We start from the raw sequence: 23,831 nt of genomic DNA, 5'->3' as shown, positions 1-23,831 counted from the left end.
AAATAACTGGAATTAATTTTTGGGTCATCATTGAATCTCATGTTAAACTGTGGAGGTGTACCTAATGAAACGGCACTCACATGATTGTCCAGCAGCACCATTTGCTCAGTGCCGCTATGTGCCAGTAGGTACTTTGAGTGGAACAACTGTCCATCGAAGCTTTGCCAAGGCATGAGGGCGGCGTTGGTCAGCGGGCAGCCGCTGGCACAGTTGGCTCCCAGCATGTAGCCCAGTCCTCGAACGTAGAGAGAGCCCAGTTGGATTGCTCGGCTGCAGAGGAATGGCGGCTGAGAAACAAACAAAAAAGAAAGTTGGCAATCATGTCTGCTTGGTCACACACATCCCATCTTTAATTAAACGCCCGATGCTTTGTTTGATCAACTGCCTTTACTTGAGGTGAAAGGTTACTTAGGCAGCAAAACACCCATGTTGCATGAGATATCATTAGGAATCCAGCCAAGCAATGTGCCTTGCAACACTTTTCTATGTTCCGACATTATCTTTTAATAATCATTGAAGCAAAAAGCCAATGACAGCAGGCAGATGTTCACTGTGTGCGCATTGCACGCTCTCACCTGTCCCTTGGCGGATAGCACTGATAACGGCGATTATGTACACACACGCGCTCACACGCACACACCAGCACTCACACGCTGGCGCAGGCCTGCCTGTCACCTGCTTCCAGTCAAACACAGCCTCACACACTGAAAACAATGAAGCGCTGGACAGATGCACAAAAAGCCTGAAGCGCACAAACAAGCGGATACAAAGAAGGCAAAGAAGACTGAAAGAGTAAAAAGAATATGAGAAGGCAAAGGACAGAAAAATGTGCGTGTGAGCATGTATATGAGCTGTTCATTGAGGTGCGTATGTGCGTGATGTAAATAGCTCCATGTGGTGAGCGTCAGCCAGGGCAGACGGGTGAGTGTCGCCAGAACACTCTCTCCCACAGACACACACGCACGCACACAAGCATGCAACTCCATGGGGAGGAATGCTGCAACACAACCAAGGCATCCCTAAACCTACCCACAACCTCTTTCCGTAAAACAAACACAAATGGTCGGTCTCATTTTACATTCATGTGAACACACACGACATGATAGTGACTTCTCTAAATAAACATTTCCAAACAGAATGTGTAACAGAGACATAATGATGGCCACACAAACATACGAGCACACAAATCTGCTACAATGAGCCTAGACGAGTCTATTCTTTTTGTCTGTGCGTGCTGGTGCAGGTAAATCAATACTGATCATTTTCAGGCCTACACCCTCCAAGCGCCTCCAACCTCTCCCAGAGATCACCTATCAACTACAAGACACTACCCTAATTACTGCGTAGAAAAAAAAAGACCAAGAGGCAAAACACAAAATAAGTACGGTAATTAGACAGTGCAAATAAAAGGGTCAACAACAAGGCAATGACTAGTTTGAGGAACAGCTGGCAAGACACATTAAGCTATCTCGCTGGGGAGACTTTCGAAACAACTAAATAATTTTTATGTATACAACAAATGAGGACAAATGATGAGATTTTAAATGTTACATGAGCTTTTGAAGAAAGTCAACAAGACACATTGCTACTAAGCCAATAACAGCAATTTCAAGCTGGTGGAAGCTCAAACTTGTTACCGATACTCATTGGGTACATTTGAACAAGTTGTCATTTATTACAAAAGTCCGATTGAAGAGTCCGTCTTTGCAAAGATCATACTCAGTTTTGAAAGGTATCACTTAAAATGGTTTATGGTGAGCAACTGCACTTCATCAATGTAAGCACTGTTGGTACGTAACTGTCTAGACCAGTGGTTCTTAACCTGGGTTCGATCGAACCCTAGGGGTTCGGTGAGTCGGTCTCAGGGGTTCGACAGAGCCCCCACTGAGGAGGTCCGAACAAACCTGTTTTATCGTGTCGCTTCTGATTTGCCAGTATGTACGTAATTTGTTGCGAGTTCATGCATTGTGTTGGTTTTGTTCTTTGAACAAGGTGATGTTCATGCACAGCTCATTTTGTGCATTAGTAAAAAACATCTATGTCTTGAATTAAAAAAAAAAATACTTTTTCACTAACGAGGGGTTCGGTGAAGGCGCATATGAAACTAGTGGCGTTCGGTACCTCCAACAAGGTTAAGAACCACTTGTCTAGACACAGACGTGATTAAAGTGACAGAAAAAAATAGAAACAACTCCATTTACAAAACAAGCCCATTTCTAATTGTGATGTTTGTTTTCTCGACGAGATCCCCATTCATAACCCTATTTGGGTTTTCTTTATGTTTTTTTTTCTTTTCATTTTCCCTGACTGGAGGCATGTTTACTCCTAAGTATATACGAGGCCATTGTTCTCATTCATTGCATCACGAATTGAGCTAGTTGTAATAAGCGAGTACTTTGCTGACCTTGATCTGTTGAAGCTCTTGCAGAGATTTGAGCCTCAGACACACAGCCTGACTCAGGTAAGCATCCACGTCCTCTGAACACATAGATGGTACCTACAAAGAGAACAGTCGGAAGATAGCTTAATAGTATATGGTTACCTATGATAAATGACTTCCAAATTCAACCCCATCTTGGCGTGACTTCTGACTGGGTCTATTTGTTTGGTCTGACCTCAACAGGGAAAGCAACAATCGTGAATGCAGCCAAGGAGGCAGCCAGTGTGTGTGTGTTTGTGTGTGTGTGTGTGTGTGGCGTGTTCAAAACAAACAAACCCCGAAGCAATTTAAACAGTCGAGTGGAGAGCGAATGTGAATGCTGCAGACGTCAGACAACAACAGGCACCGTTGTTTGCTTGTCTGCCCGTCTATCAGACAAAGCTGTGTTTCTGTTGTGATGCTTGCCTATTTGTTTTACTTTTTATTTAATTACTTCTTGCACAGTCGCAAGCGCAAACATCTGACAGTCGTGCCAAAAATCTAAGGATCGCTATCTTGCAACCATTTAATCTGTGTTAGGGCAAAGTTGTAAAAAATAGTAATAGTCATGCTGCATTAAAAAAGCTAACACTTGAAAGCCATTATAAAGAAACAATGTGGTGAGGCAATTGAAAGAATACAGTTCTTGGGTGGTTATCAGAGCAGTTGCTGACGTGTCAATAGCTAAACTGGTCACACTGGGTGATAAAGACTGCCATCAAGACAGAAAAAAAACCTTCAGAACACACCATTAACAAGAAATGTTAAACGTCACATCACATGTTGACAAAAGAGCAGAATGAATCCAGCATGTTGATCAGATCCCAAACTGAAAGCCAAGTTGAGTATAATATTTTCACTTGCTGCTTTGTAAGATGTGAAATGTGAAAGCAAATTACTTTAAAACAACAAATGCAAGTGATTTAAGAGATTACTGCTCTAAAAATTGTGTAAATCTTCTACTATGTATTACCTGGAGGACAATATAGGTGACCAAGCAAAGAGCAGCCAGAAGAAAGTCCTCAACCACTCCGTACAACTCGGCAAACTCCTGGCAGTCAAATATTGACAAAAAGCTCATTAGACGAAGGCCGGAAACATCGGGACCAGAACCAAACCACAGCAAGTCCAGACTGGGCTGTTCACCTACAAAACCAGATCGATAAAATATTTAGGTTTGGTTAGGAATTTCGTAACAGTGAATGAATGTGGCATGAACAACTCAGCTTGTAGTTGTTTTCAATTATTTGCCAAACTGTATTTTTGAAACAAAATACTAAAATCACTCCACAAGAGTGTATTAGCTTAGGGCATAAATATTTTCACAGGGACTGTAGGTACTGTACATGGGGTGCCGATCGGCATGGGGAGGACCATGTCGGGCTCCTTCAAAGGGTTGCCTGGATAGACAAACCACTCTCTGATGGCTGGAGGTTCCGCAGTGCTGTCTGAAAACACGCAAAGTTTAGAGAGCCACTTTACAAGCGCCAGTGTCTTGTGCGTGCTATTTTACCATTGTGCCTGTTGAGCAGGAGCAAACCGTAGATGCGTTGTCTGGAGGACTTGAAGACAACAGCCTGAGGCAACAGTTCGCAATCCTCCTCATCCTCCAAACTATTACTACATTCAATCACCCCTTCGTACAGGACATTGTAAACCACATACCCCTCAGCCGATACATGTTTTTCTCTACAAGCCTACAGAAGAACCAAAGAGAGACAAATGGGTGAAACTCCGCTAAATGTTTCTAGATGACAAACATAGATATGGCGCTGAACGTACCTTTAATATTTCTGGACTGACATATTTCTCAAAGGTAGCGGTAATAAGAGGTGGGGCATTCTGCTGAGGAACTTCCGGCCCAGCCAGTAAATAGGAGCAAATTCCTTTTTCCAGGAGGCTTCTGTCTGCAGCTGGTAGTTTCAGAGTCTGAGGGATAAGATGAGTCTCTTCCTTCTCCTTGCCCCACAAAGAGCTGACAAACTGGGATACAGCCAACACCATCTGCCCCTGAGGAGCACCGCAGTGGCCTGTGCCATGTGGCTTCCTAAGAAAAAGTAGATGTTACATGTTTTACATATTCATATTTTTATGATGATGGTTAGACAGACAATGCGCCTCACACCTGTATGCTGCCATCGCATCGTTCCTGATCGTCTGCATACGCTCCTGCGGCACCACGTCATTACCGAGGAGACAAGCCAGTAGCGGTAACTGAGAAACATTCAGTCCGATGGCTTGGCAAAGCATCTCTCGGTCATATAGGACAGTGGTGAGGCGGCTTAAATGCAGTTTTGCCACTGATAAGTAAGGAACGCTGGAGAAAGAACAGAAATGATATACTCAAAATCTGGCGTCTTATCAATATTTTCATTTTTCTACAGCCAATTTGAGTGACACACAGGATGAATCTGTGACCATAGATAGTTAAGATGCAAAAAAGCCAAACTCAAGGCATATTTGTGCAAGGCTGGACAAAATCTTGTAAGTCGCACGCCATGTTTTTCTCATTATTCTAACTAGAAATTTGCGTGTGTTTGGAATGAGGTGGTTTGAAAGCTGGCTTCTTTTCAAATTCATTCAACTCTACGTCGTTGAATTACACACGTTTCTCCAAATGTTTTTAGGTTTTTCTGCCTCTCTTCTTTTATCTGAACAACAAAGAAACACTTTTCACATGTGATAATTGGAAAAGTATTTGCATATAGAAAAAGGACAACACATTTTCATTACACTTAGGTGTGGGAACATTTTGACACATCAGTAACCGAGGTTTAGAATTTCATGTTAAAATATGTGTTGTTATGAATACATGACATTAAATGTGACTAACCATTAACAGCTTCAAGTGAACCAACCTGTCAAATATGATGAAATCTGAGTCCTGTCCCAAAATGCCCATGCACCCATGGCGACGGGCGTAACAGGCAATCTCATAGTCAGCCTCTTGCACTGAGCAAAATACATCCTGACCTAATGACCTGCCACAAAAAAAAAAACTGAATCAATAATGTAATTAATATTATCATATTAGAATCCCACATTGCAAACCTGAGGGCAAAACGTGTGAATGTTGCCAAGCCAGAGGGCAGACAGAAAAGATCTTTGCCTGGTTGCACTCCATTTGATTTAATGTAACGGAATATTTGAGACACCTCCCCATTCACTCTTCGTCGCCGCTTCACCTGTAATCAGATAATTGTTTTGAACCACACGTTGAACGGGGATATATTCTAGCAGACACCACAGATTATAAGTAACAATATTGCAAGGTTGTGTTCCCCACCCACTCATGTCTTTTCTTCTCCTCAACCATGCCATCGAAGAAGAAGACAAGATGGATTCCTGCAGAGGTGAACGTCTCCACCCATCTCTGAAGGATGCTCATGTACTCCTTCCACTGACCCCCACATACCCAGTTTTTGCACAAGTACCAGTGGCGCAGGCAGGCCATGCCATCCACAACCAGTGTGGGACCTGAAAGAAATGGAAATAGAAATGAACGTAAGTTGAAATGTTACCAATAATAAAGTCACACTTATTAGAGAATTTATTTTGGTAATGTTAGGAGAATACATTCCTATTTTTTTAAGGAAAATCTTAATTTTTACAAAAAAACAAATGAGACATTTTGTCTAGGTAAAAAGTCATTACCTTATGAGAATTTGCTATACTTTCAAATCGTATCTAGTTGTTGGTGAGATGCTTGTCTGCTTTGTGGCTATTCTTAGAGTGCCCTTCAGCAAGGCCCGGTTCAAGTGGTGCAGCAAGCTTAGATGCAGCTTTCGGACACATGCAATTGAACATGCAATTGAGTGCAATGTGCATTTTTTTTCATGAATTTACTTCCGCAAAGCATATCAACGTTATTTTATATCACGAATGTAGGGAATAATACTTTGGGCGTGTTTTGTTAATCAATTGGACGAAATGCTGAACAATCTTGAACATGTGCATTTTCGCATATGTGTCCAAACTTTAAGAACACCCTGCAAATAAACACAAGCCTTAAATTTTAGATGCACTCAACTGGAAGAGGTGTTGGTCGTTTTGGAAACATGTTGTCTGGCCAGCTCTCTCAGGTTGACAGTCACGCAGGATTCTGGACAGCAGCGCTCCATGAAATATTGGAGACCCTTTACCCCCATTTCTACAAACACAGACCAGACCAAAGCATTCATTTGGTAGCAAGGCATCTATTTGCTTGACATTGTCAGAATGAAATGCTTGTTGACATTCGCCTCTTTTTGAGGCTAAGGATTAGTTTGGCTTCCATCAGCAAGTTTTATTAGTTAAGATACAGCCACCGTCCTCATAGTTCTAAACTGCCTTAGGCTATATGGTATGATGTCACCGCTACTGTTTTAAAACAAGTTTTGCAGACTACTTACTTGAGAATATTTCGTATTATCCAGCAGCTCTTCCTGTTTGTTTTGATACGCTCCTACTTCCTCCGTCGCACATGTGACGTCACGGCGCTCCAAAACAAAGCGCGCGTGCTTGGCGCACGCTGCTACACTGGCCCTGTTGAAACGGGTGATCTGACTGAATCTGTGATGGCAATTCACTGATAAAACACCATGCAGATCCAAACATACACACTTAATATAAAAGAGAATAGCTGCTGATACAATAGATTACATTTGAATGGTATAAACTTCTCAAGGTTGCATGAATATGAATGGACCATTGTGGTCTCGTGGCCTCGGTCCACCCATAAACTCCACAGGCTGGGATCAGAGGCAGACTAATTGCTCTCCAGGAGAATAGAGGCTCTTTTCTGAAGTCACAAGCTATTAGGTCTACCTTCCATACAATACACCCCCCGCCCTCTCCATTCTATTGTCTGAGCTTGGAAGAAATAAAGAAAGCGGCATATGCTGGCTGTCAGTCCAGCTGTCAGCATCTGTCGTCCCCCAGCCAGATGCTCAGTGGACGAGGAGGGCAATCCACCGCTCACAGTCAACTGATCTTCAAGGAAGGCGGAGCACAGTTATAAATCTGCCCCCTGTGTGTGCCCTCAAAAGTTACAGCCATGCTGACATATCATGAAAATATTTTTGTGTCAATCATAGCTGAAGTTGCACTTTTGTCTAGTTAAGAATCTGACTTGCAAACTACAAGACACATAAATATTGTGCAGAATTCCCACAACCGAGGGGAAACAGTTTCAGTTTGGGACTTTTAACAATACAAGACAAAAGATCATGAGGGGGTCAGAAGAGATGCTGGACAGGTTTCAACTCATCTTCAGTTCTAATTTTTCAGTCATCATTGCTGAAAATAGAACTGTTTCACCAAACGACAAATGAGAATTTTCACTTTGTCCCAATTCCTCCATATTGGATACCACGGATCTCCTTTCCTATCAAGACTCAGTTTTGGATAATGTGAGTGGACAAGCAGTCGATGCACATGGACGGAGGGTGAGGTGAACACAAGTACTAGTGGAAGGAGGTGTATATAGCAAGCGCACTGCCAGCTCTCATTGGATCTTGTCATCATTCTCCTCCTACAGCTTCTACAGACTCTTCCTTTTCTCCTCTTTCATTGCCTCCACTCAGCTCCCCTTCCCTCCCCCCTCTGTGTGCTCCCCCTCCACTCCTGACCATAGCTTGACTCAGGAGAAACAGAGGCAGATGTTCCAGGAGCACACGACAGCCCCCCCCCCCTCCCCCCATACCTCCCATTTGTACTGGATCAGCAGTTAACCCCCGGAAAGAATTGACCATACAAGCACGCACACACAAAGACTACCGCTGCCCAAATCTGCGCTGGCTCAACAGTTGTCCAACTCAATGAACGACGCACATACATACACACCGAGAGCTGTCCAAAATCCCCCTCAGGGTCCCTGATAGTAGCCACCCTGGGGTCAGGCCTTGTGTCAGCGTCCGAGGCCTGGGGTCTCTCTGGGCAGCTGGCCTGGCTAATCCTGCTGCTGGAGGCCACTAGTTCTCAAACTAAAGGCCAAGGACCCCCAGGGGGCCGCAAGGCAGGGATCTCAGGGAGCAAGAGAGTGTGCGATTTGTTCCCAATGCAGGGGGCTTTGTTTGTTTTTGGCTTGTTTTGGATTCAAATCAAACGTATCCGAGACTAAACTGTGAAACGGTGTCTCGTGAGGGTTGTAAATTCAATCATTGAGTAGTAAACCATGGTTAAAAGCAGATGAATGTACACTTGGTGTGGTCATACACAATCCAAAACAAAAACGCCAAACTTGTACATTAGGCCTTTGGTTACATCCAATCAGACCCACTCATTTAATTATAAGTGAGGTAAATAACGTCATCGCCAAAAACAAAAATTTCCACGTGATTTGATGAGCCTCAGAATCCTGTTGTATATTCAGGCAAACAGACAGTGTTGGTACATTCCTATTGGGCAGCTCTGGGGGTCTCTGCATCTTAAAAAAATAAAGGGGGATTACAAGTGTGTTTTTACGAGTCACTGTTTTTTTGAAAACTGAGAGCTATTTCCTGGCGACTGATTAATGCAAAGGGCTGTCAGTTTGATTTACATTTCTGAAATAACTAATTTTCTCAAATTACCTTTAATTACATTATAATTATGTCATTATCAAGAATTAATGATAGTCATCATGTGACGACACTGACAACTGTCATGATTTCTCACAATAAATAGGAAACAAATATCAATATGCAACACTATTTCTATAAATATCTACTAGTGTTTAAATTTTCAAATGGTCACTTCAACAGTTCCAACAATTTTTTTCCACAATTACATTTTTGGATTGATATAGTGAATGGGGCTGTTGAGGGTGGGTTTTGTGAGCGTATGTATCAAGCCCACCCATTAAAAAATATGTAACAACACAATTCAAGTGAGTCACAGTCCATCATCACCATGGTCATGTGATAATGCCTTTACTTTGATTTCTGCAGGCTGCCATGCGATGTGCAACAGTGTGTGTGATGGCGATGATGCAGGGTTTCCCACGACAGCCATCCATCCATTTCTTGGCACGCACACACACACATTGACAAACACATGCACACACACTCACGGGCCATATGGCTACCCCATAACCACTGCATGCCTCCACTGTGATCTGCCCAACATGCAACTGGTTGCTTCCTATTCAGAATGCATTTAATCAAAGTGGAAGAAAATAAAATAGATGAGACAGTAAACACTGGTTTGGATAGGTGAGTTGAAAGAGAGGAATTATTTGTATAGAGATGAGTGGAAGGGGGTGTGGGGGGGTGCCATTTGGTAGTTGGTGTTGTGGTGTTTGGGGGAGCAGATGGCCGGGCTCGAGGAGGGGCGTGTCTTGTCCTTGCGACCCTTCACAAATCACACAGTTTCCCCCCCGAGGGGCTCGCGACTCGTCCTTAAATAAGAATCAATGGGAATTACTTGGCCAGAGAAAGGGATGAATGGGCGGCGGGGCGCGAGACCTCTTCCTTTGTTGTATTGGTGCGTGTCACAGAGCCCCCTGCTCCACGCACACACGCGCGCGCGCGCGCGAGCACACGCAACTACACGCGCACACATGGGACAATAATGTGCAAAGCACTCCAGTTAAACAATCGATATCCAGTTAAACAATTTCACTAACTCGCGCACGTGCACGCGCGTGATAGGGAGAGAAGTGGGTGGAGCTCCAAGTACAGAACTTCAGAATCTCCATGCGGCAACTGAAAGTGGAGAAGCGTGGTCGTGTAAGCGCAGGAGTTGGAGGGTGGGGAGGAAGGGGCGAGTTTGGGGGGGTCGATACTTTCCAACTCGCCATACGTCCCAGTCACGCTTTGCAAGCCTAATTGCAAAATGTGTGCCACGTCATGGTGATGCATGACTGATGGCATACGCAGGCAGAGGGAGAGGTGCACAGGGCACCTCCGATAGTCGCGATGAGGTGAAATAATAAAAAGGCCTCCCTCCGAAGGGGGATTTGACGACACGCCACATAGGAGCTTTGTAACCCTTTGAGGCGCTCCACAATGCCGCAGGCCAAAATCGACTAGTTAAATGAAATCAGCGTCATAGCTAAACACACACTGGTATCTGCAATGGAAGCACCATGTCAGCCAAGGATAATGGTGTTAAAGCTCAAGGTTAAAGGCCCCTGAAGTCGCATGAAAGGGCACACTAGAAGCACAGAGTTATTGCTTATTTGCCTTGAGCAAGAAACTATTTTGGGCTGCTTGAGTGTGGTCCGAAATGGATTGAGTGAGACCATGAGGTGGAAAAAAAAATATATATATATTTTTTAGAAAAATCTTAATTTTATTAGGCACTGGTAAACTATCAGGGCCAGCATTGTCTCCTCTGATGGCTTAAACACTAAGCACAATCTTATATTTACAAATCTGAATCGTTTTTTTTATGATATATTAATATATTCCCAACAAGAGTTACATTATGTAACTTATTTCTTGGATGTACTGCTACTAGTTTAATATTATTGGACTTTTTTGGTCCAAACAGATTTCAAGCTCAGATCTTACTGGTGAGCTGATCATTTGAATCAGTTGCAGCATCATGCATTAAAAAATGACAACGACGTTACTTTATAAATACATTTTTGCATTGTCACCAAAAACACAAGATGAGATTGATTTTATCTTTATTAATTGATTTAAGATTTAGTTTAATTGCTTAGCGATTGTTGAGCTACTGTAAAATTTCTTTAATAGTTTTTACATATTTCATGAACTAAATGTGAAGTAGCTTCGTCTTTCTTCCATTTGTATTTGGTTCACAGTGGAATAAGTATGATCATCCTAAATTAACAAGATTCCATACAGCGGATTAATGGTGATGAAAAATTCTGCTTTTACAAAGACTGTAATGTTCAGTCATGCTAAATAAGAGCATCTCAACGATTTGTATGATGCAATGAGTTCTACACCACTACAACAATGTGAAACTGCAAAAATAAAGTTTCTCACAGTGTAAATAAATTCAAAAATAAGTCTCACAAAGTGAATAAAATTCATATCATTGTTCATTATCGACAGAATTCACGATATAGCTGTTGTTACATCGTCGAAAGCGACTCTATTGACTGAAAAGCACACATACTTGTCATGTGTTCAATATGATATAAATCAATTAAGTGAAGGAAATAGATACTTCACATAGCTCACGTTAAATGAAGTATTCAGTGATAAATGGCTGCCGTAAGCTCTTATTAACATCATGCAAACACGTGCAAATTCTCTGAGGAAACATGCACACGCACACACGCGCATCCCCAAAAATGCAGTGCAGGGATTTGAATTGGATCCTGTGACGTGGTTGCATGTAGAAACGGTGATATTATCAAACCTGATCAGACCCTCTCTCTGGTGTTGTATTATTGTGGGAGAGCAGGTGCTGCTGGCCCAATTACCATACAGCTGAAAGCACAAAGAGAAAAACTTTACTCCCTGTATGTGCCCCCCTACACACACACGCACACACACGCACGCACGCTACACGCGCACGCTCCCGGCTCCCCTTTTCTCCCCCTCAAAGTCCCTTAATGACAGCCACGCGAGTGACACACCACCAAGTCTCTTTTTACTGCCTGCACCAAAAGAGACGCAGTCCAACACAGACGAGGACTTGCCTACCTGTTGGATGCGTATTTGCGCACGTTTGGGTAGCGTATTTAGGCGAGTGTTTATTGGTTAACGAAGTAAAAATCCTACAGAATCAATCAGAGCGGTAAATGACCTTGACAAGGTGTAAAGTTGCGCATCGCACGGCCACAAATGAAAAGATATGACCATTAGAAGAAGCCTTGTGGAGTGTGAACATGTGAAAGCTGCGCCAGAGATTACACTGTAGGAATGTGGCCCGGCAGATGGTCCGAGGTGAACGCGGACTATGAGCTTGTCCCTCGGGGGTGTACCGGGCGGGCTTTACGTACAATGTAACCCCAATTCGGGGTCCGCGATCGGCCCATTCCGCGCTTCAGCCGTGCGCAATGGTTTCGTGGTCTTAAAAAAAAATTGTCGGAATGTAAATGGAGAAGGATGGGGGTATAAGGAGGGGAAGCGATAGGTTGTTGTACATTTAACAGCTCTCTATGGCCATTTGGTGTGTTCCTTTGAGGAAAAAGAGAAAAGCGAGGAGGGGGTGGGCCTAGAAATAAGTTGTGTGCACCCCCCAACCCCCCTTTTTGTGATGGCCCCGGGGCGGACTTGTGGTGGTGGAGGGAGGGAGAAAAGAGGAGCAGAGGGGCTTATTTGCATCTTATTACCCTGTGCGCACTGGTCTGATATAAAAGCCTGTACAGGAGCGTAGAGCCATCAGACACACACACTGTTAACCCGGGTGAGACCAAGAAAGGCTTGTTTTCCTCACTTGGGACCCGCATTTCATCAATCAAGAGGGAGGAAACAACAAGGACGCCCACCTTTTTTTGCGCAAGATTATATGGAATTATTTCAAACAGGGATTTCCCTCAAGGATCATTCTGTTGTGGATTATTTACTGACAAAACTAAACTAAACTAAACAACAGAGGCTCGTATGGGAAAATAGAAGACAATCAGAAGGAAAGTGAATTCTGACTTAAGGAAGAACCCACCAAACTTTCTCCATGTTTTTCTGAGTCAAGCTGCACCAACCTGTGGAGCTTTGAGCGATTGTTTTGAACGGGCTGTCAACACAATGGGACGCCTGTGTTTATCCTTGGTTGTCACTCTCTCCTTTTTCACCTGCCAGGTATTGTATAACAATGATTTAACGGCATCGCGCGCATTGGCTGCGTTTTTACGCGCCGATTTTCCTGTAATTGTTTTTTTTATTGCCGCGCCTAAATGACAGCATCCTTATGATTGTTTGTCTGCTTGTTTCTTATATTACCTATCACTTTAGGTTTTGTGCTCGGGGGTGTTTGAGCTGAAGCTGCAGGAGTTTCTAAACAAGAAAGGGGTGGCGGGGAACAACAACTGTTGCCCCGGCGCCGGCAGTTCGGCTCGCCAGCCGGGCCACCAGCAGTGCGAGTGCAAGACGTTCTTCCGGATTTGTCTGAAGCACTACCAGGCCAACGTGTCCCCTGAGCCCCCCTGCACATACGGCGGAGCGGTGACCCCAGTTCTGGGTTCCAACTCCTTCCATGTGCCCGAGACCAACGCGGACACCTTCACCAATCCGATACGCTTCAATTTCGGCTTCACATGGCCGGTGAGTGACTCAGACAGTAATGATATCTCTCAGGTTTAATCATTTTAAAAAAATATATTATTGTTGCCATTGTTTTAGATTCACGCAGTAATGAATCTAATAGAGCGATTTCTTCTTTCGTTTAAATCCGATCGGAGCGCATTTGTCCTAAAGGGTGCAAACCGCAGCAGATGCTCCCAAAATTGTGAGGGTCTTTGTCAACAGTGTGTGAGAAGGTCTATTGTAGTGTGTATGTGTTTGTGGGCTAGGGGGTGTCGGGGGTGTCGCGGGCGCAGGGGGGGTTGGGGTTCGCTCGGGTGGTGTTTTCACCAAATGCTTCTCTCCAGCCAGGCGTGGTGGGAAATTTAACATCCTCCGAGTTGGCACATCATTGGCAGCGCAGCGTGAAATTCCGCCTCGTTTGCTTCACGACGGAGCCCTAGTGCGATAGTAGCAGGGTCGTGAAAGGGAAGCAGGTAGTCGTGAGCCTTATTAGGCCCCTAATCAAGACCGTTCAATGAGGCTATGAAGTTTATTGGGAGGCGTCACTATTGCACCCCCCCCCCCCCCCCCCTACTTCACGTGGCTCTGCAGGCTGAGCAGCTGTTGACTCTCCTTGTCTCTTTTTTTTCTACCCCAGGGGACATTTTCACTGATCATTGAAGCTCTGCACACAGACTCCCTGGACGACCTGGCAACAGGTGGGTGACAGCCAGCGAAGCAGCAGTGTAACCTGAAGACACGCCAGCAGGCTAATTGTGGCAATGTTTTCTTCTTTAATGGCAGTTTTTTTTTCACTTAACTCAGTCATTGATGCTGGAAAGAATAACTTGTCATTCAATATCTGGATTAATAACTTAATTCTGACTTCAAAGGAGAGTGGACAAAGAATTAAGAGTGGGCATTATAATAATGACACTCCGTTACATTAGTTAGGCAAACAAAGGTGGCTGTAACATGTGAGATAAAGGACACACTCTGGGCAGGTGTCACCTGCAAGTCCTATCTTATCGCTGATGATGTCTAACTGACCACAGCTCAGAAGTGTGGTGATAAAGGAAAATGCAATGGTCACAGCGTAAAATAGATGTGCAGCCATTAAAAAAAAAAGTTGTGTTTTGAAAGGTGACAGGATAAAACGTGTTAAAAAACAAATGATCAACGAGTTGCTATGTGGTTGATTTTTACAGACAATCCAGAGCACCTCATCAGCCGCATAACCACTCAGCGTCACTTGACAGTGGGAGAGGAATGGTTCAAAGACATGCAGACAGCCGGGAGGACGGAGCTACGATATTCCTACCGTTTCCTGTGTGACGAGCATTATTATGGCGAGGGATGCTCCGTGTTCTGTCGGCCCCGAGACGATGCCTTTGGACACTTCACCTGTGGAGAGCGTGGCGAGATCATTTGCAATTCTGGCTGGAAGGGACAGTACTGCACTGAACGTAAGTCTCTTCTGTTTTGTTTACATCCAGCCCGCATGGGTTCTAACTGGTGCAATGATGTTCCTCCTGTTACTAATACACTTACTATTTAAATTCACTAAGAGTGGTCTGTGTAGATAGAAGAATGCAAAATACATCAATCATGCCTCAAAACTTGACCTATGATAATGGCTTCAAATGGCATCCAGTCGTTAGCCATTTATAAAGTTAGATACTCCAACAGTCACTTGGCTGTCGCTACTGTTCAAGGACCCCCAACCCCCCCTCCTGTGTCCTAATGCAGAGCCCGTGTGCAACAGGCGTCAGTTAGTTATCCCCAAGCACCAGAGGCCTCCATTCTAATGAGCCGCAGTGGCTCCTCAGTAATTCACACGCCGCGTGCCTTCCATTAGACCACTGGGGCCTCCTCACCCCCAAAACTCCTCCCCGATTGGCCAAGTGGTGGTCCTGCATTGTTGTGGCCCGAGCCGGTGATTGGCCAAGCGGGGCTGTGTATTGTTGTTCAGGGGGCAGCTGCTCGGTGCGAGGAGACAATGGAGCAGCTGTCTGGTGGTTAGCTCCACACAGACCAGCTGGCCCTGGGAGAGAGGTGGTTGGAAAGGGGGTGGGGGGCACGGGGGGCTGGGTGAGAGGAGAGATGGGAGGAGGAAAGGAGGGATGCTGAAGGCGAGAGGAAAAGTAGCAGAAATAGGACAGAATGATGGGAGAAGGGGGGAGAAACAGATTGGAGAGGGCGCTATAGGTGTACAGTTGTGTAGGTGGTGGTCGGTGGGAGTGGGGTGGGCACGGGTGAGAAAAAGAGACTTCAGATTCACAGTCAAGAGGGAGAAAGGCGTCTTTGTGTAGGATGCTTTTGTGTTGGAGAGCAACCATGTTAATAGAGAGGGCCTGTTGGCTGCTATGGTGCCTTTGGACACCAAAGGAGGGAGGGGCTTTGGTCCAAAGCCACCGTAGCGGCTAAGTCCTGAAGGTAAACAGTCCAGCAAATTGTGCAGCACACTCTAAGCTAATACTCTGCAGTGAGTAGTCTTTATCAGGAATGGCCTCCTGACCCCTAATTCCGCCTGTTGTTTGACTGTTTTGCACTGTGGCAGCTGCGTTTTTATTGGCCTCCTATCAGTGGCTCAAAATGTAGAATGAAAGACCAAGAGCCAGGTGAGCAGGTAAAGGAAATGGCAGGAAAGCAACTAAACAGCCCACAGAACAAACAAATAGATAAGGCGGCTGAGGTGATGGCTCCATTTTGCTTTACTCACCTTTTTGTTTTGTTTTTCCTCTGCAGCAATTTGTCTTCCTGGCTGTGATGAAGATCATGGCTTCTGTGAGAAACCCGGAGAATGCAAGTAAGTTGTGAACTAGCGAAATTACTCACACTCGGGTGTGTTTGTCCTGGCTTTGTTTCTAACGGCATTTGATTCATGGTGGGTTCCAGGTGCCGTGTGGGATTCAGCGGTCGTTACTGTGATGACTGTATCCGTTACCCGGGCTGCCTCCATGGTACGTGCCAACAACCCTGGCAGTGTAACTGCCAGGAGGGATGGGGTGGCCTCTTCTGCAACCAGGGTGAGTCTCTTGAATTTTTGCATTGAGTCTCTTCATGCTAAAAGATTGAAGTTATCTGATGTCTCTTTTTTTTTTAATTGCTATTTCTAGATCTCAACTACTGTACACACCACAAGCCGTGTCTCAATGGTGCCACGTGTACCAACACCGGCCAGGGTAGCTACACTTGCTCCTGTCCGCCCGGCTATACAGGTGCAAGCTGCGAGATCGAAGTCAATGAATGTTCTGGAAACCCCTGTCGCAATGGCGGCAGCTGCTCTGTAAGTAGCACTAAAAGACAGCTGTCAATAAAAACGTAAACCGAAACTAGAAAGTAAGCAATCATTTACCTTCTCTCTAAAATAGGACCAAGATGATAGCTATAAGTGCACCTGCCTACCTGGTTTCTATGGCAACAACTGTGAGTTGAGTGCCAGTAGCTGTGCGGATGGGCCTTGCTTCAACGACGGACGCTGTGTTGACAACCCGGAGGGGGGCTACTTCTGCCAGTGCCCCTTGGGATACGCTGGATTCAACTGTGAAAAAAAAATCGACCACTGCTCGTCCAACCCCTGCTTGAATGGTACGCATTTTCTTCGCTTGCTTGTCAGTCCAGCATCATTACCAACTCCAATGACAAGTGACATTTCTGATTTTGATGCTGACCTCTTCCTACTTTTCCGTCTGTAGGAGCAGAATGTGTGGATTTGGTGAACTCGTACCTCTGTCAGTGTCCTGAAGGGTTTTCTGGTAGCAACTGTGAAGACAGTAGCAGCATCCTCCATGGACATTGTCTGTCTTTACCTTGTCAGAATGGTGGGACATGCCAGGAGGGAGCCAATGGCTACACGTGCAACTGCCCTCCAGGTATAATTCCATATTCAAAGTGACTTCCCTGTGTTGTTTTCGAGTATACTATGTACACAAGCAGATTCCTAAAACTGGATTCTTGTGCAGGTTATACCGGCAAAAACTGCAGTTCCCCCATCTCCCGCTGTGCTCACAATCCATGCCACAATGGAGCCACTTGCCACGAACGTGGCGGCCGCTATGTGTGTGCCTGTATACCAGGCTACGGCGGGCACAACTGCCAGTTCCTCTTACCAGAAGTTCCCAAGGGTCAGCCAGTGGTGGATGGACCGGACAGACGATATTCCTCACTGGAAAGCGAAATCTTTGCCGATGACGACGATGATGATGACAGCGGCTTCCCCTGGACTGCTGTGTGCGCTGGCGTCTTCCTAGTTCTGGTGATTCTCATCGGTTGCTCAGTGTTAGTGGTCTACGCTCGGGTCAAGCTCCAGGAGAGGCACAGTCATCGCAGCGACAGCGTCCGAAGCGACAGCCACGAAACCATGAACAACCTGATGACCACCAATTGCCTCCGCAGTGACAAGGAGCTGGTCACCGTGGCGACGACGTCCATTAAAAACACAAACAAAAAGGTAGATTACCATTCCGAGTTGGCTGGTTCACTTGCTGGCCTGAGTGGGATCGGTGGGCTTAATGGACTCGGTGGATCGGAGAAGCAAGGCTTTAAGACTCGCTACTCTAGCGTGGAGTACAACCTTGTACATGAGCTGCGGCCTGAGGAGGCGTCACTGTGCAACCAGGAAGAACATGATGGACCAGAAGTGAAATGTGAGCTGCTGGAAGAGTTTGATACTGAGGAAATATGCAGGAAGAGACAAAACAGGTATGTTGTGTGGTCAAACTCCAAAATCAAGCTTAGAAATGAATCAAATACACTTCAATTCCTAAAATACCGTACCTTCATCTTTGTCCTGCAGTGACGCCTCAGAAGAGAAACAAGTGGAAGAGTCACCGAGCTGCAGCGAAACCGTGTATCAGTCGTCCTACGATCTGAACCAACATGCTGCCGGTGATCTTAAATACCAATCGTCCAGTGATGTCAAGTACCAGTCAAGCTGTGACGTGGAATATCACTGCAATGCCAGTGGTGAGAGCAAGTACCAGTGCGCCACAGACACCAAATACCAGTCTGTGTACGTCATCTCGGACCAGAAAGACGAGTGTTTAATCGCTACAGAGGTGAGACGCAATTTCTTGCATACTGACTTATACTGGCATTGAAATTAACTTTAGTAAAACCAGCCAGTCGTTTCCATTGACTGGTTTTGCAATGAAATGTTTCTCATTTGTGAAAATGTCATTCATCTTTCAGGTATGATACCCCTTCTGGACCAATTTCCAACCAGGTCCCTCTGGACAATGGTGGTCCTCGCTAACCCTGAGCAGTACAGCTCAGCTTGTCTCCGGGAGGTTTTACTCCTGCGGTTTGCTGCTGTTGCCTGGAATTTACCCAAGGATCTTGGAGCCAAGATGCCACTGAACCAGTGTAGAGTCAGTGAATGTTGGACAATGCTGATCTCAGATGAGGACGTCGGCTTCATACTTTGATGCTCAGCACTACAGAGTATCTTCCAAGCTCCCAAAGTAGTGCAGGCCTTGTTCAAATTTGAAACAATGGTGGACTAAGTACTCATCCTATCCAGTGACTTTTGCTGAAAGACGATGGAAGAGCTCCAGATAGAATATGGGCATTGAGGTGGACTCCATTTGTTTGCTCTTGATAAACAAGGGAGCGTTGACCTGGATGAAGAAATAGTAGTACCGTGGGGTACTGATTGAATGAATAGAGTAGTACCGTTGGAGTACTGAGAACTTAAGCTTTTCATTATTAAAGTACAGTGTCAAGGGTGACAGTGCATGTTCTGTGCAGTGCTACAAAGGACAGTGTGGACATGGCAAGGGTGGAAATCTTTCCACGGTGCAGTAGTCTCAGCTGTAGCCAACTTCACAAAAGATAACAGAATTTTCTTTTAAGAACACAAGTGCTCCGACTTCACATCGTATAAGTCTGCAGCACTAACAGGCTCTGTCGGCTGAGCTGGTTCTCAGCAGAACTGAAGAGTAGTGACTGCAAATTGATTCAACATGGATCCTGTTGGGCCATACTGGCCCCTGACCCTGAAGGTTTGGATACACAGGGCAATGTTTTTGGCAAACTATTCATCAATATTACAAGCAGAACTTATAAGCAAAAAGTCACTGAAAGTAATCAAACCCAGTTCATGGGATGTTTTATGACCACTGTAGAGTTGTTTGTCACAACTTCTGGCGCTGTTGTGTGACTATGTCAAGCTATGAAGGAGTCGTCCGAACTGCCGAGACCTCCTTGCACTACGGGGGTATATGTTCGTAACATGCGATGTGAGAGTATGCGAGCACAGATGAGGTCACCTGTGTTTTCAACTGTTAGCCACTAGCCAGTCATCATTTAGCCACCATCGTCCTTGCTTGCTTAGCATCATGCGATTTATGTTTTTAATCTTATTTTTTTATTATTGGAACAAAGATGTTGTTTTAATTTAATTATTATTTGTGTTACAATTTGGTGTGATATTTTGTGTTGTAATTTAAGTTTGATTGTTTTTTTTATTTGATGTATGTATGTAGTATGTGTATGCATGTATGTATGTATGTATGTATGTATGTATGTATGTATGTATGTATGTATGTATGTATGTATGTATGTATGTATGTATGTATGTATGTATGTATGTATGTATGTATGTATGCATGTATGTATGTATGTATGTATGTATGTATGTATGTATGTATGTATGTATGTATGCCTGTATGTATGTTTTTGTTAGGCACTTGAGACCACTGTGACTGTGTTGTATTTAAAAGAAAAGTTGTATGTACAGAGCCTGTCATTTTTATTACTGGTAAACAGTGAAATATTTTTCCAAAATAAAAGAGGAAATATTAGTACATCTGTGTTGGAATGCCTGTATTCATGTTTGGCCAAAGTGTAATGGCACCAACGTCATATGCGCGACCAAAAGAAACGTACGCGAAATGGAAACAATTTATTTCCCACGAGATATTTTCGTCTTGAGTCAAGACAATCCAACAAATACATAGTATGGGGATTTCTTATTGCCTAGTGATAGTGTCGCGGTATGTGTTTGTGAGTGTGTGCGTGTGTTTGTGTGTGTGTGTGCGTGCATGTTTGTGTGTAACAGGGCAGAAGACTGTCTCCTTGTGGAACCACTAAATGAGACAAAGATACACCCCATAATCATAGACCAATTTGCAAAACCAGAGTCATCTCTTTGTGCGTATGTGAGTGAATGCGGACGTAGATGACAGAGACCGCTTTATGATTCTATTAGTTATTTGTCTTGACAGATTTGTTAAAGAAACTTTATGAAAAATATGTGTGTATGAAAAATGCCTTGTGTGTCCGGGCAATTGTATGCATGTGTGTGTGAATGTGTGTGAGATCTTGTTTAAAGGGAATGGGTATTTATAGCCAGAGAGGGAAACCACAGTCTGGATTTAGTCGTGGTGGCCCCTGTCTGACTATGATGTGCGTATGTATATGTTTGTGTGTGTCTCTTAATGCACCCATGTCATTTGGTGACCACTGGGTGTGTAGAATTAGTCATCAAAGAAATTAATTTGAATTGAAGTGTTATAGAAATGACGGAAAGATAAAAAGGACAAGGGGCACGTTTTCAATTAGGTCCAGAAGTATCAGGAGAGTGACAGTTGTTCATCTGTTGCCTCTGTTATAAGTTTTACAAATAGGTGGCAGTGACCATTTGGAATTACCAACGTACCAACGTTTTCATTGGCTTAAAAGTTTGTGGATGTTGGCATAGTTGTAAATGCATAACATTGTCTTCACTGTATCACACATCACGTGGTATGTTTTGAATCACAAGCTGTTTATTTTAATCATTCAAGTTGACCATGGGTTTGATCTGGTCAACAAAAAAAAATCGGATTCTGAAAAAAAGAACTATTTTCACACAAACAGTTCATCCAATACTGTACTCAGAATCTTGTGATAGGTTTTTCAAAAAGTCCGTGTCAAACTTAGTTTTGCACGAAAACAAGAAGGCCTAAAGGCAAAAAAACAACTCATGTTTGTGTGTAATTGGTTAAAGAAGATGTGCTGGACTATCACAGCGTTCACACAATGATGTGACTCATGCGGCACGCGGCAGCAGGCGGAAGCGGTCACTGGGCCAGCGCTTATGGGCAATAGCGGGGATGTTTTGCCTCTCAAAGACTGCCACTGTGACCGCTCAAAAAGTATTTGCTTGTATTACACAAGCTGCGGGCGGTTGTTAGCACATACCATGGTAAGCTTTTTATCTTAACTTTTTTTTCCACTGCCACAATAGCTTTTTCGCTGAGTTGGAAAATCACAGGAGACAGGCTTAGGGCCTGTCCTTTGTTGCCGCTAGGCTGTCCTGCGGCCCTGAGCAGCCGTGCACACTCGCATCCTCCCTCTGGTGTCAATAGTCACACAAAGCCCTGGTCACTGGATGCCATATGCTTCATATAGAGTAGCCCTCTTTGAACTTCTGAGGGACATTGCCTCAGTCTTTCATGCTAAAATGCACACAGAAAAGGAGGGGAAAAAGGCAGGGTAACTACCCACTGTAAATATGAAAAGTCCACAAAAATCTGTTTAGATGACCACGATAAATCATTTCGAAAAACTTGTTCCACCTTTAAAGTTCTCTATGACCTCCTCAACTCGGTCGATTTTTCTTTACTTCAAGAGGGGAAGTAAAAATAAACTGAAAACAATGTGGTTGCACAAGTATACACACCCTCTTATAACTGGGCAGTGGCTGTATTGAATAGGAATAGGCACACACCTGCCACCATTTAAAGTGCCTCTGATGAACCCCAAATAAATTTCAGATGTTATTCTAAGTCTTTCCTGATGTTTTATTTTTACTTTCGAGCAGAGGACTAATTGTATATTCTCACAAATCTCCTTAAAAACACATGTGGGAAATGTGTCATTGTCCATTTAACAATGATTGAACTTTTTGGCCACAATGTCAGAGGGTCTGTTTAGTACAAACACAGCATTGCTCTTCACCAGATGAATAGTGAAGCACGGTAATAGGTCTTAGATAAGGTGGGAAGAATTTGCAACAGTTTGAAATAGCAATCGGTGTAAACACAAAACCTACTGGTAGAAAGCAAATAAAGGCAGGAGAAGCCTAAAAGAACCCCCACCTTTATTTGGGGTATATCAGAGGCAGTTTAAATGGTGGCAGGTGCGTGTTGACTCGTATTAAACACAAGCTTGAATGTGAAAACAACTATATCCCAGTTATTGGAGGGTGTGCACACTTTAGCAACCACATCATTTTAATCTTATTTTGAATCTTACTTCTAAAAATATATTTAAAAAAAATCTAGTATGTACAGGTTATAGATCACATTAACGGTTGAAAAAGTTTTGAAATTATTTATTTTGGTCTTATTCTGTTAAAAGATGGGTATTTGAACAGGGGTGTATAGACTTTTTATATTCACCGCAGGTAGGCTACCAGGAAAATGTTGCTACTGTTGCATTGCTACATTATCATGTTCTTCTACAAACAAAACCAATTTTGACCTTACTTTATTTTCCACAAGACAACACAAAACACATTTTGACTCTTAGTGTACGAGAGCATATTCAAAGTGTTAACACAAATTATGAGCATCACAAATCAAACAAGTACTGTGATAAATGTTTTTTTTTTGCCTGTGTTAGTCCCTCTCTTGCATACTCACTCGGTCCACACACGCCTTTTCTAGTGGAGGGTGGTAGGCAGGACCGGAACCAATCCAGACAACAGCCCGTTTAAGTGTGTCTCTGCTATAATCTGATTTAACAGTCCATTCAACTGTCTCTCCTCGAATAAAATCTTAAATGACATTTTTTGTATTTGCCGGCCATTGTGAGTCCTTCTCTCAGTGAAAATGGAACCACAAAGTGTTTGTAAAACGGGCAAGAACTACTCCCCTAAAATGTGCAACACATTTGTTTTTTTTGGTTTTTTTTTCTTTTTAACTGTCAATTGAAATTGTAGCAAATGACTTACTTTACGTTTGTTTCTGTTTGAGCGTGTACTTCCTTGCACATTTGACAATGGAGCCCCAAAAATGTTTGATAAAAGCCACCTCCCCTCCCCTCTTCATTATGCATTGACTGCGGGTGTATTATGAGTTGAGGTGATGGAGAGTATTGCCACCAGGTTTGTCCTCCCTGACATTAGCAGCAGGTTTCCATACAAGCTTCAGTGGAGAGTGGCTGCATTAATGTTGCCATTGTTAATCTGTACCAGATAATAATTACTATGGATTTGATCAAAAAGAGGAACCTTCAGCCCATCTGGTTAAGGTGACCTACTTTTTTAGACAGAGTTCAAGATAGTCCCGAACCGCTAACATTCAATGATGTTTTGC

The 23,831-nt window shown here is 43.9% G+C and overlaps 2 protein-coding genes across 9 annotated transcripts in view; one reads left to right on the top strand and one right to left on the bottom strand.

Moving 5' to 3' along the window:
* Positions 1 to 23,831, bottom strand: part of fam120b (family with sequence similarity 120 member B) — a 31,983-nt gene that overhangs the window by 3,644 nt on the left and 4,508 nt on the right. The window contains exons 1-19 of one of the 8 annotated variants that reach the window (XM_088370371.1): positions 17,637 to 22,090; positions 17,199 to 17,289; positions 16,933 to 17,068; positions 16,664 to 16,823; positions 16,363 to 16,542; positions 16,247 to 16,288; positions 14,846 to 14,928; positions 6,811 to 6,943; positions 6,450 to 6,569; positions 5,706 to 5,896; positions 5,471 to 5,604; positions 5,278 to 5,400; positions 4,545 to 4,736; positions 4,202 to 4,466; positions 3,933 to 4,116; positions 3,766 to 3,867; positions 3,393 to 3,565; positions 2,405 to 2,497; positions 81 to 287 (exon numbers count right to left, since the gene is read on the bottom strand). In XM_088370371.1, the coding sequence (XP_088226497.1) occupies positions 81 to 287; positions 2,405 to 2,497; positions 3,393 to 3,565; positions 3,766 to 3,867; positions 3,933 to 4,116; positions 4,202 to 4,466; positions 4,545 to 4,736; positions 5,278 to 5,400; positions 5,471 to 5,604; positions 5,706 to 5,896; positions 6,450 to 6,567 (1,782 nt within the window). In that variant the 5' untranslated portion in view covers positions 6,568 to 6,569; positions 6,811 to 6,943; positions 14,846 to 14,928; ... (4 more) ...; positions 17,199 to 17,289; positions 17,637 to 22,090. Of the gene's footprint in view, positions 1 to 80; positions 288 to 2,404; positions 2,498 to 3,392; positions 3,566 to 3,765; positions 3,868 to 3,932; positions 4,117 to 4,201; positions 4,467 to 4,544; positions 4,737 to 5,277; positions 5,401 to 5,470; positions 5,605 to 5,705; positions 5,897 to 6,449; positions 6,570 to 6,810; positions 6,944 to 14,845; positions 14,929 to 16,246; positions 16,543 to 16,663; positions 16,824 to 16,932; positions 22,147 to 23,831 lie in introns of those variants that run through there. The other 7 variants (XM_088370370.1, XM_088370369.1, XM_088370373.1 and 4 more) reach the window with 7 other exon arrangements.
* On the top strand, positions 12,601 to 20,313 carry LOC148400721 (delta-like protein D). The gene is made up of 12 exons (XM_088370367.1): positions 12,601 to 13,101; positions 13,255 to 13,563; positions 14,183 to 14,243; positions 14,733 to 14,990; positions 16,273 to 16,333; positions 16,423 to 16,553; positions 16,644 to 16,813; positions 16,899 to 17,115; positions 17,223 to 17,399; positions 17,490 to 18,228; positions 18,323 to 18,584; positions 18,718 to 20,313. The coding sequence occupies exons 1-12, from the start codon at positions 13,048 to 13,050 to the stop codon at positions 18,721 to 18,723; spliced, it is 2,445 nt and encodes an 814-aa protein (XP_088226493.1). The 5' UTR covers positions 12,601 to 13,047; the 3' UTR covers positions 18,724 to 20,313.

The sequence above is a fragment of the Syngnathus floridae genome, chromosome 3 (assembly GCF_059516105.1).
Source record: "Syngnathus floridae isolate MCC-2025c chromosome 3, RoL_Sflo_1.0, whole genome shotgun sequence".
In the NCBI taxonomy this organism is placed as follows: Eukaryota; Metazoa; Chordata; class Actinopteri; order Syngnathiformes; family Syngnathidae; genus Syngnathus; species Syngnathus floridae.
The sequence above is the reverse complement of the archived record's forward strand: the minus strand, read 5'-3'. Positions and strand labels throughout refer to the sequence as shown.

What these genes read in the sequence shown, in the direction of transcription:
- LOC148400721 (XM_088370367.1), top strand. Translation starts at nt 13,048, where the DNA reads ATGGGACGCCTGTGTTTATCCTTGGTTGTCACTCTCTCCTTTTTCACC. An exon ending in TCTCCTTTTTCACCTGCCAG is followed by an intron (nt 13,102 to 13,254) that starts GTATTGTATAAC and finishes CTATCACTTTAG; the next exon opens with GTTTTGTGCTCGGGGGTGTT. An exon ending in CACGTGCAACTGCCCTCCAG is followed by an intron (nt 17,400 to 17,489) that starts GTATAATTCCAT and finishes ATTCTTGTGCAG; the next exon opens with GTTATACCGGCAAAAACTGC.